This window comes from Manis pentadactyla, chromosome 17 (genome assembly GCF_030020395.1).
Source record: "Manis pentadactyla isolate mManPen7 chromosome 17, mManPen7.hap1, whole genome shotgun sequence".
Lineage (NCBI taxonomy): Eukaryota > Metazoa > Chordata > Mammalia > Pholidota > Manidae > Manis > Manis pentadactyla.
Genome location: NC_080035.1, coordinates 55,462,157 through 55,480,042, shown reverse-complemented (window position 1 = coordinate 55,480,042; position 17,886 = coordinate 55,462,157). Strand labels below are relative to the sequence as shown.

At 38.4% G+C, this 17,886-nt stretch overlaps 1 protein-coding gene across 27 annotated transcripts in view; it reads left to right on the top strand.

The window, feature by feature from the left end:
* Positions 1–17,886, top strand: part of DOCK9 (dedicator of cytokinesis 9) — a 286,115-nt gene that overhangs the window by 165,762 nt on the left and 102,467 nt on the right. For 26 of the 27 annotated variants that reach the window (XM_036893860.2, XM_057494438.1, XM_057494436.1 and 23 more), the window contains exons 8-13: positions 3,939–4,113; positions 5,067–5,134; positions 13,714–13,788; positions 15,210–15,350; positions 15,676–15,879; positions 16,271–16,393. In XM_036893860.2, coding sequence (XP_036749755.1) covers positions 3,939–4,113; positions 5,067–5,134; positions 13,714–13,788; positions 15,210–15,350; positions 15,676–15,879; positions 16,271–16,393 — 786 coding nt within the window. The remainder of the gene's footprint in view (positions 1–3,938; positions 4,114–5,066; positions 5,135–13,713; positions 13,789–15,209; positions 15,351–15,675; positions 15,880–16,270; positions 16,394–17,886) is intronic. The other variant, XM_057494423.1, reaches the window with a different exon arrangement.

The following is a 17,886-nucleotide window of genomic DNA, read 5'->3' as shown; positions in this document are numbered from 1 at the left end:
GTTGGCTGTGGGTTTGTCATATATGGCCTTTGTTATTTTGAGGTACTTGGAAAAAGGCATATGTTTTAAAGAGCTAGCACCAGTCACAGGTGGGTGACAGAATGGCTTTTACCCTTTCCATCTTGGAGACCTGTTCCGTCACACAATGCACATAGATACTATAGTCCAATTAGTCAGAAGCTGCCTTAGTAATCTCAGAATGAAGATCATTCAGGCATTTCTCTTGGGGCCCCTCATACAGAGGGCACTGTGTGATTAATGAACAATCTCCCTGAAAACTCCTCACAATAGATACAGTTACCATTATCAGCGAATTCTCCCTTAAAATGACTCAATGTTGGCTGATGACACTGGCCTAAAGCTCGGTTCTATAAGAAAGGTTGTTTTGTGGGCTAATGGGATTAAGGTTAGAGACACAGCTGTCTGATTTGACCCTTAGGTATACTTGTTCATGTACTCACATGTCTACTTAAAATTCAAGTGCATTTCCATCCAAGCAATACATTAATCTGATTTGAATAGTTGCACAGTGCAGAAAGGTTAACTCTAAAGGCGCATTCCTGCCTATACCCCTCACCTACTCCCCACTCCCCTCATATGATAATTTTCAACTTTTTTCACTATTTTTCCTGAGATTGACTCCGTATTGCTAGATAAGGTATGTTCACTGCTCTTTATTCACTGATTGGGAACATTATATGATGATGGATAGGATTTTAGCTCCTCCAGCCCTCTTTCCTGCTATAATCTGGACTAATTGCTTCTCAGCCTCTGCAGAGCCATTATTATGAAAACCTTTTTTGGCTTCCTCCCTGTTTTAGATTGCTTGTTTCCAAGGTCCTTTGTCTTCTTTCTCATTTTACTTTTTTGTTTCAGAGGTGCACATTCTCTAGTAATTTCCTGAGAAATCTTGTGTAAAATGTTAATTTTTTGAGAGTGAATGCTTTTGCAAATAATCTTTCTTTCTCCATTCATACTTGATTGATAATTTGGCTGAATGTAGAAATCCAAGGTGAAATGTACTTTAGAATTTGAAGGTGTTGCATTATCTTCTAGATGCTTATGTTGCTTTGGGGTCTGATGTTATTCCCTGTTCTCCGTGATCTTCTCCTTATCTCTAATGACCTGAAACTTATTTTGCCCTGATTTTGATTTTTTTGATAAACTTTTTTGTTAAGGCATAACATGCAACTAGAAAATATACATGTAATGAATATGTGACTGTGAATTTTTACTAAATTTGGATCCTTTTATTTTATGTGCAAAGAACTCTGGGAGAGTTCTCATTCTGGACACTGTGTCCTGCATGGTCTAGCCAGCACCGTCTTCCTGAACTCCAGCCAGTCTTTAACTCAGGAGGACTGTGGGACTCCCTTAGGATTCCCCTTCCCTTGCCACAATCCAGATATGGCCTCAGGGCTCATCTCATTTGTTTCCCTTCCGCTAGGGATTATAGGCCTGCCCTGCCTGTTGTCAAATATCTGAAAACAGTCATTTCACTTATTTTGTCCAGTTTTCTAATAGATATGATAGAAGAGTAAGTTCAGACCCTGATACTTCATGGCAAGCAGTGGAAATTATGGGTCCAAACTTGGTCTGCAGGGCCAAGCAGGTAAATTAAGTTAAAGAAAAAGCCTGAATGTAAATCAGTAGGGAATACTGGAGACTATGACAAACTAGAACACAAATAGTCCCATTTAAAGGGTGGAACTACCTGCTCAAGATTGTCAGATTATTTATTTTTTCAGGAAAGCCAGAAATACAAAATTTTAAGTAACTCTTGATGTTTTAAATTCTTGATAAGTAATTTAAAAACAAAAACACAAAAATACTGTGTAGGACTGAAAAATAAAGAAGATGGAATGCATGAAAGTATATTTGTGCCCTAGATCAGAACTGTACCACCATGTAATGTTCACTGAAAATTGATTTTTCATCAAGAGCTTACTGACACTAACTGGTTCTCAGCTAGTAACCAAACCTCAGCTGAAAGTTGCCAATTGTAGAAACCAAATTATATCAAAGTATGTTTATTCACAGTGTGAAGTGAGGAATACCAGAGTGAACTGCCAATGACAATGAATTAACTTCTTGTGTGGGATCTCCAAGTGGGATTTCTTCGGTATTCTTAAGTTGAGAGACCTTTTAAGTTATTTTTTAGTTGAATTTTCTGGCATTGACTTTAAGAAAAAAGTTAAAAGCAAAGCTAAGTATATTTTGCAATCTCATTTTAAAGTAGGAAGTAATTACTTTGGTTGTCTAAGAGTTATGTCTGTCTTCAGCACAGCGTGTGGATGGTTTATAAGAACAGCGTCCCTGGGCTAGCATTTATCTCAGGAGTGCTTTTCAGCATCTGAGGTTCTGAAGGAGAACCTTTGAGAGAAGGACATCTCTCCCTTCATACTCATTCTGCAGATGCAGTTGATGGTGTTTAGTATTCAATGACTAGTAGTGAAGACTTCCAAATTTTTAAATTGTTTGTTTTTATCGATGTCTGTAAGCTAAGTGCCAGCAGTTGCGATTTAAGTGATTTATTAAAATTCTTCTTGCACATTGTAAATATATATATATATTATTTAATGCTGTGGGCTTAAAGAAGTGCCTAATATAAAAGTTTTAAATAGACCTGAAAGAAATCCAGTGTAGAACCTTGAGGCGTAAAGGCATTTTAGAAACTTGAAGTTGGTTCCACTTACTTTGCAGAAAAGGACACTGAGGCTCGAAAGAGGAATAACTTAGAACCAAGGCCTAATGTCTACCCAACTGTTAACCTTTTATTTTTACTCTTGTGAATAAGTGAGGAGTGTGGGAGAGAGAAATTCATTTCATGTCCAGCCTTTTGACTTCTTCTTTGACTCTTGCCTTGAAGAGAAGTTTAAGTGAGATACCAGGCAGCAGTGAGGGAGCCCGTGGCCCCCAGTCCGTGCACCGTCATTTGTGTGGCTTTATTCTCCTTTGTGTTACTGAGATAAGCACTGCAAAGAACAGAGACACTTTTGGAAGGAGTACCCTGTCCCTGAGGCCTATGCTGAGGACCTCCCTCAGGGACTGCAGTTAGCCAGCTAGAACTACAGTGGGTGAGGGCTCTACTTTGCCCCAAGGAGGTTGGTGAAGTTTTGTGGTACCATGTCCGTCAGCCTGAGCCTACAAGGAATCTTGTCCCCCTATGCGCCAGGGCTGACCCTCTAACTAGTGCTGTCCCCTGGGGTCGACTTCGCTCACCAGCACATGTTTGGTAACACCCTGCAATGCACAGGACAGTCCCCACAACAAGGAATTATTGGCCCCAAACCTCAGGAGTGCTGAGGTAGAGAAACCCTGTCTAGGACACATCCATGACTGCCTGTGTACTTTGAGGTGGACTCCCTTTCACAGGCCTAAAAACTGGAGACATGAGGGAGAGCTGTAGACATGGTATTCAAATGCCTTTTGGGACTCTTGAATGATGAGAAAGTTCCAGGTAAAGAAGTCAAAACATACTGATAGATAGTCATTTGCTTTTAAAAATATGATAGCACACACGGCTTCATTTAAAAAAATAGATGCTCGCAGAATTGAAAATTTTCAATGAAATTTAATTCATTCAGCAAATATTTTTCAAGAACCTAATATGTGCCAGACAGTGTTTTAGAAATAGGTTGCATTGAACAAAAGAAATCTCTGCCCTAAGGAGCTTCCATTCCATTTGAGGGGACAGACAACAAATAAAATAAATATGTACAATATGTAATGTGTTAGATGGGAAAATAAAGTTGGGAAAACATAAAGAAAGGGAGGTGGGTCATGATGGAGGATTTGGGGAAAAGGCTTGTATTTTTAAGTAGCTTGATCCAATATGCCAATAAGATAGCACCCATTAGCAAATAATGAAGACAAAACATTTTAAGGCTGTTCCAGTTCTTTTTAAAAATGTGTTTCTTTACCATGTTCCATTTCAGAACAACAAAGTCAGGCGTTTTGCTTTTGAGCTCAAGATGCAGGACAAGAGTAGTTACCTTTTGGCAGCAGACAGTGAGGTAGAAATGGAAGAATGGATCACAATTCTAAACAAGATTCTCCAGCTGAACTTTGAAGCTGCAATGCAAGAAAAGCGAAATGGAGACTCTCATGAAGGTAAGGAAGTCTAATTTCTCCAGGTGCATGCACACTCTACATGTCTTTAGTTTTGCCAGAAGGTATAGAAAGTAGACTTACATGTTATACAGGTACATGAAAGGTGACATAGATGTGAGCTCTTTATAGATAGCCTGTCAGCAGATTCTCTCGCATTAGAATTTACTAGCCTGACATCATTTTTCTAAGGAAATAGTATAATGGGAAGAACCACAGCTTTGGGGGTAGAAGGGATGACCTGAGTTTGAATCCCAGCAGTATCATTTTTTAGCTGTGAGACCTTGGTAAGCTACTTATGTTTTCTGAGTCTTGGTTTACTTACCTGTAAAATGGGAATAAAAATGGAACTTGCTGGCAGATGGAAAGATTAAATAAGATAATGTATCTCAAGTACCTGGCATAGAGTTAGCACTTAAAAATATTAATTACTTTTATTTTTGTTATCATTAATCATATCCTTTGGAATTTTAAAGACAAAATTAGGATGGGCAGAAGCTACGTTATATTGGTAAGAAAAATCTGGCTATGTTCTTGACAATTCACATTTTATTTCAGGTGTTTAGACAGGTGATTCTGTACCCTGGCAATGCCTTTGAAGTGCCTGGGAACTTTAAAAAAAAATACTCTTTTCTTTGTCCCACCAGAGATTATGATTTTGTTGGCCTGGGGTGGCCTTACTTTTAGTGGGTCTGATGGGTATGGCCATGTTGGCTGGTGTTCATAGCTAGTATCCATTCCAACCAGGCAGCAGCCATACTGTACCAGCTATTAAATGTTGAGTTCTGACCCCTAGACCTGGGCATCAGTATTTTTTTTGAAGTTCCAAGGTGTTTCTAATGGCATCCAGAGTTGAAAATTACTGTGTTCAAGGGCATATAAGAAAAATGGCCTTTGGCCTCCTGTTTAACTTGCATTCAATTGTGAGCAACTTGTAATCTGTCTTGCCATTTTAGATGATGAACAAAGCAAATTGGAAGGTTCTGGTTCCGGTTTAGACAGCTACCTGCCTGAACTTGCCAAGGTAATATCATCTTAAATTTTTCACTCTTCGTAGAATGATATTAAAATATTTCTCATTTCCTGAGTTTGTCCAGGATTGAATCTATTGAGATGACTAGTAATCATTTTATAGTAAATCATTAAAAGGATGTTGTAGTTAAGTACTCTCTGTTTTCCAATCTGAATATGAGATGAGGTGGCATACATTACTGACCTGAGTCAGATGTCAATCTGTTTTCCCAAAGTGCCTCATGAAGTATTATCTTTTTATTATCCTTTGTTTTCCTCCCCATAATAGTTAATACCACACAAGTATTGAAGAAATAGTCAAAACACACAGGTATATGATCCCCCAGTAACATGGTACTTGCCATGTTCACACATATGCTCCCTGTTATGCCAGGTAATAGACACAATTCTGAAGAGGTTGGATGCATGGTAATCTTTTCACAAAACCGGAGACGGATTGCCCGAGTTAATACAAATTGTTTCTAGGTCACTCTCAATGAAAAAAAAAAAGTTTTACCTGTTTTTTATAATTCTGTGAAACTTTAAAGTTACTGAAAAGCACAAAGAAGATCAAAACAACCATATTCCTACGACCCAGAGTCAACACCTGTTACTGTATTGTCTTCTGAGCTTCAGTAATTTTTAAAGACATATCAGTTATGGTTGAAGTTCTTCTTAAGTACTGTCCCCACTCCATTCTCTTCTTCCCCCCAACCTCAACCAGAGATGACTACTATTATGGGCTTTCTGGGATTACTTCCATTTTATTTTAAATATTTACCAACTTATCTGTCATATAAAGATATATATAGTTGTGGTTTATATGTGTAAAGCTATTATATAAATGCTAACATGTTATTCTGTACTTACTTTTATTTCTCAATTCAGCCTTGTTTTTTGAGATACATCCAAGTTGTTATATAGATTCAGTTCATCCCTTTATTGCATTGTGTAAGCATTTTATTTTAGCTCTTCTACTATTTCCAGTCTTTTCTATTACAAACAATGCTACAATGAGTATCCTTGTACTTGTCTCCTTGTGTGCATCTATGAATGATTCTTTATTAAATGAGAGAAATACCTTTGTCTTCTCTGGTCCTCTCTATTCTTACTCTGTGATTGCCTTTCTCTTCTTTTTGTCTGTGTGGTTACAGTGAAATAGAGACCCTACACACCCACATCTTAAACACTGTAATAGAAAACATGGTTTATCTATATACGGTTATAAATAGACTAGCTTTCAGCATTGACCTTTACTTTAAGAAAACATGGCTGTTCTAAAATATAAAATCTCCCTCCTTGGCTAGGACTTTAGAATATTGCTTTTCGTCAGGACCTAACTGTTACCACAGTACCTTTTTAGCACCTATTAAAGCTAATTTTAGTGCCGCCATCATAACCTCTTCCTAGGCTGGGAAGAGTTTTTGGCTTGTGTGTTTGTGGTTTCATGAACTTCTATGTATCATATTTTGCATTGAGATTTGCTTTTTTGTTTCTGAATGTTTTGGGGTTCATAATTTCTCAAAGCAAAATGTTTGAACCTGTTTTGTTTGTTGAAGCAGATAGTATATTGCCATGCAATTGAGAGTTTAGAAATTAACTTTCTGTGCTTAAGGGGTGAAGACAATAGACACCTAAGAGAAGATTCATACTTTTTTGAGCCTAATATAGATTAATTAGAAATCTATGTTTTTTCTTGTGAAGACATACAAGATTAGTGCCTTTCTTTCTACTGTCTACCAGTACCTGGCTGGCAAAATTCAGTATTCCAGGGCTCTTTACAAACTGTGAGTAGCAACTAAGTTTACTGAAGCTATTTTAGCTATTGTAAAATCAATTTAATTGGTTTCAACCCCATTTCTCTTTGTTTTAATCTTTCATTCTTTTTTATTGAAGTGGTACTTACATAGAGTGAAATGTCCAAGCACTAATTGTACAGCTCAATAGATTTCACATTTGTTTACCTGCATAACCACCACCCAGATGAATACATAGACCCTTTCAGCACCCTAGCTGATACCCCCGTTGTTTTTACCCCTGGCACAGTAGATCAGTTCTGACTGTAATAGACCTTCTTGTAAATGGAACCATAGTATATACTCTATGCGTCAGGCTTTTTTAGCTTAATATTATATGACCCAGATTTTTTGAAAAAATAAATGGAATAGAGAATTTAAACACACTGCACTTAATAATAATATATTTTTTAAAAATTCATAATGTGTGTATGTATATTGGTTGTGATGTAAACATATTTCTTACTGCGGGTAATGGTCAAACCTTGAGAAATGAAGCTTGCCTGTTGTTTGTTTTCCCCCAGCTCTCAAGTGTTTTAAAAATATTTTTATTAAGAAGGGAAAAAGAAGCAGAAGGTAATTTTTAAAGGGGAAAAGAATAAAGAAAAATTAAAAAAAAAAGATATATTATCTTTCACTCAACATGCTACCATCACAATTGAAGGGGGCAGGTGTCTGCTGGTGACATCTTCTGCCACCTGCTTAGTGATGTGCAGTGTGGGAGCCCAGGCACCCACTGTGCCCGACTCCCAGGCCCTTCAAATTCAGGGCCTGAGTGTGAGTATAGTTTGAGAGCATAACCCTCTTCAGTTTACCTGGGCTGGGAGCATTTGTACCTGTTAAGAAAGCAGGAATTTGACTGATAACTGGTCATCCTGGTTTTAGAAGGAATGGATTCCATGGTTGCAGAATCTGAGATTGAAGTAGCAGTTGGAAGGGGCAAGGGAGAGAGTCTTGCAAGGTGGGCGTTCAGTCTGGGGATGAAGAGGCAGGAGGTTAGTATAAGGGAAAGAAAGTGTTCAGAAAGGATCCAGTGGGAGATCAGGCCACAGTTAAATATGATTGCAGGGAAAGGACTAGAACAAAGGTGGTTGAGGTGTAATTTAATGACAGGTTCCTGTCTTGTCAACTCCTCTTTCTGCTGCATTCATCCTGTTGCCCCGGCTTTTGTTTTCCATTGTGACTGAGACATAACAAACAGGATATGAGAGACAGGAAGTTGTTCTAGTACAAAAATAACTGATGTCTCACTTGGGAATATAATGGAGGGGCCCGTGACATATGGTAGGGATGATATGGACTTAGGTTTTCAGAATATTTGGTATATTCTTGACCCTACATTCCTTGTACATATAGTACTGATCATCTTAATCATTTTCTTACTGGGACACTGTACCCTGAAACCTGTTCTTTTCCTCCTGTTGTGTAATATGGAACCAAATACATGTTTGTTGTAAAGGTAACAGCATTTACAGTGTCAGAGTGCACAGTTGTATAAACATTTGTATTTAATACACAAGCAGTAGTTAAAGTTATTTTAATTGGTTTCTTCCCTACAAAATCAAGGGATGAAATTATCAGGTTGTAAGCCTGATTACTATTTATTTAATAATTTCTTTCTCTGGTTACATTTATCGGTAGGTGACATTGGGACATATGTATTACCTCTTCATGTAAAGGTAGTGTGAGGAAAACCTCATGGTCCCACATTATAGTTCTTCCACAGCTTTTCTGTTTTTAGTTTGGTACTTAGCAGAGCAACTCATCTTAATTTGGTGTCCTCATGTGGTTCTGAAAGGAAGCATTGTTTCATGTTAGTCCAAAGTTGCTTACATCCAATTACCTTATAAGTTCTTTTTAGCAAATGACCTTATCTTTTTATGTAAATCTTCCACAATTAAACACAGGATAAAATATGGTGTCTCAAGCTTCATTATCTCATCAAGGTCGAGAAAGGGTCAGGTGGCCAAGCTCAGCAGTACTTTTCACGGACACCTTTCTGATTTTATAAGCCAAGTCTGTGATAGATGCTTCCTTCCCTGTATCCTAGTACAGAAAACTATGTCATTGTATAATGACACAGAAGAATTAGCCAGGATTGTATATATGAGGTCAGCCCATTTCTTGGGCCTCCTTATACCATATGCTTTGTTATAGCTGGGTGACAGATGAGATAGTGATCCCGGGGAGTTAGGGATCTTGCAAGTAGTGGGGAAAAAAATCTTAGCTCTTTAGATTAAAAAGTGCATATTCTGGCCCCAAAGGATTTTGTAAGCCTTCCACTTCCAACCAATTCTGTTCAAATGAGCCAGTGGTCAACACAATATTTTTCTGATAACTCACCCTCAAGAGAAGATGCTATTGGCCATACCCTCAACTGCTTCTTAAGACAAGGAAGAAAACATTAGTCTGTGTCAGTAGTGATTGAATTCACGGTTCCAGGAGGGAGAGGAGTAGCCTTTGTTTTAGATGATCATTCTCTTCTTTGACTTCTGAGCAAGTGTCAGTTCTTCACAGAGAATAGCTCTGTCATTGTCCATCTGCTTTCTCCATTTTCCTCTATAATGAACCCAAAGCTATGAGTAGGACGGCAGTGACAGGGTTTGGAGAGAGCTAGTCTGGTGCTTCCGGCCTCCACAGTATGAACTGACCACAGGTTATTTTAAGAGCAGAGACAGTTTCTGCCACTTTGAGAAGTGCTAGATAGCATAGTCTGTGGGATATTTTTTTACAGCTATATTTTGTGGGCCTTCAGATTGTGAAAGTACATGTTACTGGAATTTTATTGTCTTTACTAAAGTTTAAAAATAAATGCACTTACTATAATAGTAAAAATGTCCAAAGTTGTATAAAGTTAATCTTCTGCTTTTATCCTCCATTCCCACATTTCTCAGAGCGCTGATGTTACTAACCTGTTGTAATTTCTCTTGTATCAAACTGATTTGCTCATAGAAACATGTACACACATATGTAGTCCTTTTAGTTATTTTTTTAATATGCTCATGATACATACCTTATTCTGAAACATCTTCTGTCACTTAAAAATATTTCAAAGATGTCCCTCTCAGACCACAGAGGATCTAGTTTACATATTTTCATAGTTGCATGATATTTCAAATATGGATATTGCACATATTATTTGGCCTTCTCTGTATTCACACACAGGTTATTTTCAGTTTTTAGCTTCTACAAACAGTGCATGGCAAACATCATGACATATTTACAAGTCTAAATACTTGGGCCCTCATTTCAGTAGGAGAAATTCCTCAAAGTGGAATTTCTGGGTCAAGGTTATTGTGTTTTCAATGCTTTGAATATTACCAGGTTTCTTTCCCAAACGGTTGTAACAATTCATATTCCCACTTCTCTGCATCCTCACCAGAGGACTGAAAAATGGTGTTTCGCTGCTTTAATTTGTATTTCACTACCTAGTAGTGATACTTTTCATATATTTATTTGCCATTTGGGTTACTTCTTCTCTGACTTGCCTTCTTGTATTCTTTACCTATTTTTTTCTCATATAATAAAGAGTTGAGATGCTGAAGCCAGACAGCCTCAGTTAAAAGCTAGGCTTCTATTAATGTTGTGAGTTCTTGGCCAAATTATTTACCTCTCCTGCCTCAGTTTCTTCTCTTTTAAACAAGAATAATAATAGTATCTGCCTCCTCAGGTTGTATACAATTTAAATGTGCACTTATGATAGTATCTAGTATAGTGATGTTCGCTATTATCAATAAATATTTGCTTTTATTGTTATCATGCTTTCAGATATTTATTATTCCCTAACTCTGGAGCAAAGTCCTACCCTTCCTGAGCCACATTTTCTTACCATCCAGGTTTGACTTGGTAATTCCTTCCAACACTGTTCATTGGGTGTGTCCTCTGTGTGATGCATCCTAGGCCTTCAGAGGGATGGGAGGAACTTTAAGAAGCTGAGTTTAATTTTTATCATCTCCTAACAGAGCTATCAATGAATGTAAGGCAGATTATAAGCTTTTATGGTTATTTTTACATCTAAAATTGTCCCATCAAATGGTTTCTCTAGGGAAGAGAATATCCCTTGGATATTAGTGGCAATATCAGAATACTTTGTCTATTTAAGCTAATTATTAATTTTTTTCTTCTTTCAATGTACCTGCATCCCTTTTTGTCCTCCAGTTATATGGGGTTCATGGCAGTCATTCTTGCCTTGTTCATTTCTCATTCAATATAGTCAGCTTGAGACAATAAGCATCTTTCAGAAAGGCACCAGGAATTGCATCCACTCTACCCCAGTGTCTGGAATCACAGTTACTGCCACTGTCGGAGGACTCCAGAAGAAATTCGGAAGTGGAAGTGTTAGGGCTGCAGCACTTAGCACTGATGTTTTCAGCAGTGTGGTGAACCCACTGATGATGGCTTGCATACAAAGTAAAGCAGATTCTTTGGGTTCAGTTAAGATATTCCACAGGCACACATTTTGGCTCTTCTGATGTGAAACATTAGGAAAGGTGATAGGCAAAATGAAGCTTGAAGGTTGTCCTATCCCCCATATGGAGAGAGCCCACCTCAGCCACAGGCACTAGTTTTCCCCCATAACAGGTGATTTGTAGGAACACCCCTTAACTTCCAGAAGCCTTAAGGCTCCCATAGAGGGCACCAAGATTAACTTTGTTATGGTGAGAGTCTTTAAGCCATCATCTTGTTCAACACTTTTACTCAGAAATGAGAAATGGAGTACAGAGAGGCTAAAGGCTTGCTCAAGTTCACATAGATACCTAACGACTGAGCTAGAACTAGAATCCAGTCTCTTAGTATTCTGGTGGTCATTTCATTGTGCTAGACATAGACAGTTGGTTAAATATAGTCATGATAGAGTTCGGGCCTTTGCTAAGGCCATTGCTGAGAAAGAACCTATTATAACAACTACTTGAAAGAAACTTAAGAAGATGATCAGTTTCTCATCAACCATGATTTGAAATGTAGTAATAGCCCTTGTTCAGCCATGAGCAGAGAGGACAAGACATGCTGTCCGCTGTGGCTGTCACTGCCCCATCACATGCTGAGATGTGACTCACGGTCTTAGGGAAAAGGAGCAGATGAGAGAGGAAATTGTATTCTGACTCTGTAAACTTAACCATGGAGATTGAAAGTAACAAGCACAGGATATAGATTCAGAGGCATGGGAAATAATGTTATTGGAGATGACTTCTTAGAAGCATTTTCTTCTTTCGGTTTCCAAATCCCACTGCTCTGTCCCCATCTCTGCCATAATGTCTCTTTCACTCAGTGGCCTTCCCTCTTCTATCCATCCCTTCACTACTGGGGCCCCAGGGTTTCTGTCTACAGACTTACTCTCACATTTTCCCCCAGGGAATCGCATCTACTCCTGTCTTCCATCCCCTCTTCTGTGCTACTGCTCTGCGAGGCTTTAATTCCAGCCTTCTTCCCTACCTCTCAGATTCCTCTCTCTAGCTGTCTACTGCATGTTTCAAATAGGAAATCCCACAGGCATCTCCAAACTTCACTTTATTGTCTTCTCCACAAACCTTCTTTTCCTTCTGAATAACTGTCTCAGTTAATGGATTTTCCAGTCAGCAAGCTAGAATGTGGAATGTGTTATGGGCTTTGTTTGCTGCGACACCAGGAGGCAGTTGCAGTTAAAAGACCACAAGGGCCTCCTGGGCTTTCCCTTTTTAATCCATTGCCTCAGCCCTACCCCAGTAATGCTTCTAAAATACAGAACTGGTTATTTTATTCCCTTGCTTAAAATATTGCAGGAATTTTTGGATTACAAGTGAAACCTTAAGTCCTTAACATACAAATTCCAGATTCACTTCTCTTTAATTTTCCATCATGCCCAACCATTCAATTGTAATGAATGACTTGATCATTATTTAGGTGTGACTTGTATCTTTGTACTTTCTGTACCTCCTCCTAGAATACCATTCTCTCCTTCCCTGGCTGAGTGTTCTTATACTTCAAAACAGGCCTTTCTCTGGGAACTCTTTCCTGACTGCTACCCCATAGTCCAGGTTAGCTGTCATTTTAATGTTTAAAATTTTAAACTAAGTTGGGGGTCTTTAACATTTTCTTTTACCATTTTTATTGCCTGTTTATATTCTGTCTTCCCAGCTAGTGTTCCTTGGGGATTGGGACTTTATTTCATTCCTGTTTGTGTTCCTAGTGTCTGACACATAATAGCTGCTCAATAAATATTTGTTGAATGAATTAGCAATGCTCCTTCTTGCTTGTCGCAAATGCCTATGGCTATCCTTCAAGATCTGCTGCAGTTTTCTTCATACCACCATTCAAAACATATTCCTTTCTCTCCCTTGCTTGTCCCCTCAGTTTTAGGTGGACCTTACTCCTTTCCGCCATCCGGGCTTATTTCTATTCTGTGTGTATCTGTACTGTGCATCTTTTTCATTCAGCCTGAAATATTCTTGTTCTCTTCCTTTTTGTTAGCCAGTTTCTGCACTTTCATTCAGAGACATTAATTTATGAAGCCTTTCCTGATAGTAATGCTTAATTGTTCTCTGACTTTCTTTGTGTTGTTTTTGACTCTTTGAACTGACTGTCAGCCTCACAGCGGGGGATCAGGTCTTCTCCTTTCTCTCCGTGGCTCGCTCACTGTGTGCTGTGTGCCTGCTAGTCTGTCATTGTTTGTTGACATGCAGCTGACCCTCCCAGGTTGGGGAAGATTTGTCTAGCAGCCTGGCTGTTCACCATGGGGCAGCTTTCAAACATTTGAGCACCTCTATAAGAAAAAGGATTTTTTTCCTATGTAATTTTTATTTTTTGTTTATCTTGTCAGAGTACCAGAGAAGCAGAAATAAAATTGAAAAGTGAAGGCAGAGTTAAACTCTTTTACTTGGACCCGGATGCCCAGGTAGGAACTGTTTTAATGTTTATAATTGAAAATTAAGTTGGAGAAATAAAACCTTTGAAAGATTATGTGTTTCTTTGCTTGTTTGCTTATTTTGGATTAATAAGCATTTAACAACAATATAGAAAATTCTGGGAAAGGGAAAAATAAAAACAACCTACAATCTTCTCACCATAGCACAACCATTGTGAATGTTTAATACTCAGTAGATTGTTAAAGATTGAGAGAGATTTATCTAAAAACATTTCCAAATCCACAAAAAACCTGTGATCTACCCCATCAAAAACCATCAGAATAATATGGATGAATGTAGTAACCACAATGTTTTTCATATGAAACCTTCATAAGTGTATATATCAATGATACCTTAATAAAAAAATACAAAAAAAAAATACAAATAAAAAACCATCAGAAAACAACAAGCATTGCTGCAGAAGCCCAGTAGGTAGTGATACTTCCTGATTAGCGCAAGCTCAGGCCCAAATGCAAGCCTTGCAGAGCATGCAGTGTACATCTGTGTCCCAACAAATCCAGAACATGGGGGCGGGTGGGGGTGGGGGTGTGGCCAGTACCTCCAGGGCTGCCCCCAAATAGCGTTGCTCAGAGGGGACAGTCGTTTTGCTGGATTTCTTCTGGTATTTTTCTCCACTTCACCTGTGGTCTTTTTATAGAACTTCTTTTCCCCAGGTAACTTTAATAATAAATGTTTCTCCATGTTTCTTCACAGACTTCCTAATCATATATATATTGCTTTTGACAATTTTTTGTTTATTATGGTAAAATATAACATAAAATTTACTATTTTAACCACTTTTATGTGTGTAGTTCAGTGGCATTAAGTACATTCACAGTGTTGTATGACCATCACCACCATCCATCTCCAGAACTTTTTCATCATCCCAAACTGAAACTGTGCCATTAAATAGTAACTCCCCATTCCTTCTCCTTCCCCTTACCTTCTAGTAACCTCTTGATGGATTTTCCTATTCTAGGAACCTCATATAAGTGAAATCATGCAGTATTTACCCTTTTATGTCTGACTTCTTTCACTTAACATAATGTTTTCAAGGTTTGTCCATGTAGCATGGATCATAATTTCATTCCTTTTCATGGCCAAGTAACATTCCGTTCCAATAAACAGCTCATTTTATTTATCCATTCACCTGTTCATGGGCACTTGGGTTATTTATAACCACAGCTGTAAGCTTTGTATAATAATCCATTGGACATCCAAAAGTGATCTATAGCATCACTTATTTGACTTATTATAAACTATAAAAACTTAAAAATAGTTAAACCATTGTGAGTACAGGCATGTCAATAGGTTTTCCATATTTTGTTGCAATTTCCATTAGATACATTTATTATAGGATTTTTTAAAATGTGAGTGTAATGTATTTACTTACTTACATTTTCTTTTAAAGAAGCTTGACTTCTCATCAGCTGAGCCAGAAGTGAAGCCATTTGAAGAGAAGTTTGGAAAAAGAATTCTTGTCAAGTGCAATGATTTATCATTCAATTTACAATGCTGTGTTGCAGAAAATGAAGAAGGACCCACTACAAATGTAATTTTCCTTTTCAAAAATATTAAGATTAAGACAAAAATGTTCAAAGGTTTCAGATGTGCCAGTTGCAATGCAGTCTGGACATGAAATCCTAGTTCCTGGTATCAGAGCGGTGCAGTGTTTAGATTAGGATGTGGAGGGTTGTTTAGCCTGCAAGGGCAGGATGTTTGTGACAAAGGATAGGGATAGAGGCCACTTCTCTTTAGCATTATCTTATCACAACAATCATAAATAGGTCTAGTAATTTCTTCTTTGATAGCAACATTCTTTTTTCCCAACAGTTTGAGCCATAGTGATGGGGTCTGGATTGTTTTGTTTTGTTCAGGTAGAGCCTTTCTTTGTTACTCTATCTCTGTTTGACATAAAATACAACCGAAAGATTTCTGCTGATTTCCACGTGGACCTGAACCATTTCTCAGTGAGGCAGATGCTGGCCACCACATCCCCGACTCTGATGAACGGTGGCAGACAGAGCACACCTGCCCTTCAGGACATCCTTCATGAAGCTGCCATGCAGTATCCGAAACAGGTGGGGGCCTGAGCCCAGCATTTGTGCTGCTAAGACTTACCTTGCACAATCTGCATAAATACATAATAAGACTGTAGTGCACAATGGTGGTAAATGAAACTGTTGATTACATTAAGAGCATGAATAGTTAGTTAGACAGTAAAAACGCTGAGAAGAAGAAAGGGTTTTTGATTTCTCATTTCTTTTTTCTAAACTTTCTGCTAGTTGCCGCCTTCAAAATAGCCTTTTGAGCACATGATGGACTGTTGATGAGTTAACCAGTTTGGTCCTGGGTGCTTCTGAGTAGCTACAGTTTCACTGCTCTTTCCTGCTTTAAAACCTTTAATGTTCATGGGATTTGTTTAATGTGACTGTGAATTCTACTCACTGAAGAAAATCTTTTCTTTCCTAGGGCATATTTTCAGTCACATGTCCTCATCCTGATATATTTCTTGTGGCTAGAATTGAAAAAGTGCTTCAGGGGAGCATCACACATGGTGCTGAGCCATACATGAAAAGTTCAGACTCTTCTAAGGTACGGGTGACTTATGCTGAGTGACAGTAAACAGCAACCGGGAAGAAGGGGTCTTTGTCAAAACAGAAATGCTCAAAGAAGTCAGAGTTAAGCCATACTAAAAGATGTAGGCTACGCAGATTTACTTTTATACTTAATCTTAAATGTCAAATTTTCAATGAAAAGTAGTTGTGTGTGTAAATAAAATGCTTCATTTCGCTGAACTATCCTGAAGTAATTTGCAAAGAAATTGCTGGCTTACTAGTAAACTTTTTTCACTAAAAAGTACATATATTATATTCAAAGGGCATTCATTCCACTTGTTGATGTGTCTCTCAGGTTCTGGAATTATATTTGGGTCCTTACACTTAAATGGGAGATGGAGAGAGATGATCTGGCTCCAATGGTGTGGCCAGTAGTGTCAGCATTTCAGGTTCACTTGTGCTTTGTCAGATGGAACAGGGGTGTGATGACCGCACTGGGGTGATCTCAGGTAGGAAAGGGAAGAGAAACATACAGGATGTTTGGTGTCTTTTCATTACTTTGATGTAGCATTCCTTACCTGGGGAGTGCCTACGTGTGGACACACTATAGAATTATTGAATATTAGAAGTCACCTAGTCCCACACCTTCTTTCACACTTCAGAAAACTGAGGTTTAGTTACTTGCTCAGTGTCCCACAGCTAGAGTGGCCAGAGGGCACTTGATTCGCTTTCTAGCACATTGAGTTACCTGGTTTGAGTAAGCCAGTGAGTACTGTCTGTGCCAGTTTCCAGTATGTTTAATTCTTTAAAAAAAATTTTAAGTGGTCATCTGAAATGATACGTTGGTAAGGACTGGTCAGCAGTAGAAGGAGACACACCAGACCCTCTAATGGAGGTTTACTGAGCTAATTTAGCACTTCTTCTCTTTCTCTCCATGGCCACATTGCATCACAAGCACGTCCACCAAATTGCAGGAGGTTGTAAAAGAACACATTCTAGGAGTCAGAGACCTGCATGTTGAGTACCTGACTAGCCTGCATGCTTTGGAAAAACCATTTCACCTCTTTGGGCCCCAGATGGCCTATCTGTAGCTGAAGGATGGTATCGCTTCTGCCCCTACCTTCCTCTCAAGAACAGTGCTCAGATCAAACAGACAGTGTATGAGATAGTGCTGTGGACACCATAAATCAGTGATGCATGTAGGACATCATTATCATTTATTACAGTCCCAGTCAAGGAAAAGCCAATTTACCCAGGTGCATTGCTTTAGATAGTGTGCCTTGCTGGCTGATAAAAGCTGAATAAAATTTGGCCTCTGGAGAGAAGTTCTTTTATATTTTAAATTAAGTCTGTAAAACTTTGGATGAGAAGCTCTTTTAGCTCTTTGGTGTTTTGATTAATAATCAATGAAGGCCCGAGATAAGGTCTATTCTGCTGTGTATGAAACACATTTCCAAAGACTGTATGTACCAGCTTTGCTATGTCTGCCTGCCACATGCACACATTTAAACGTGGCAGCTCCTGTTGGTG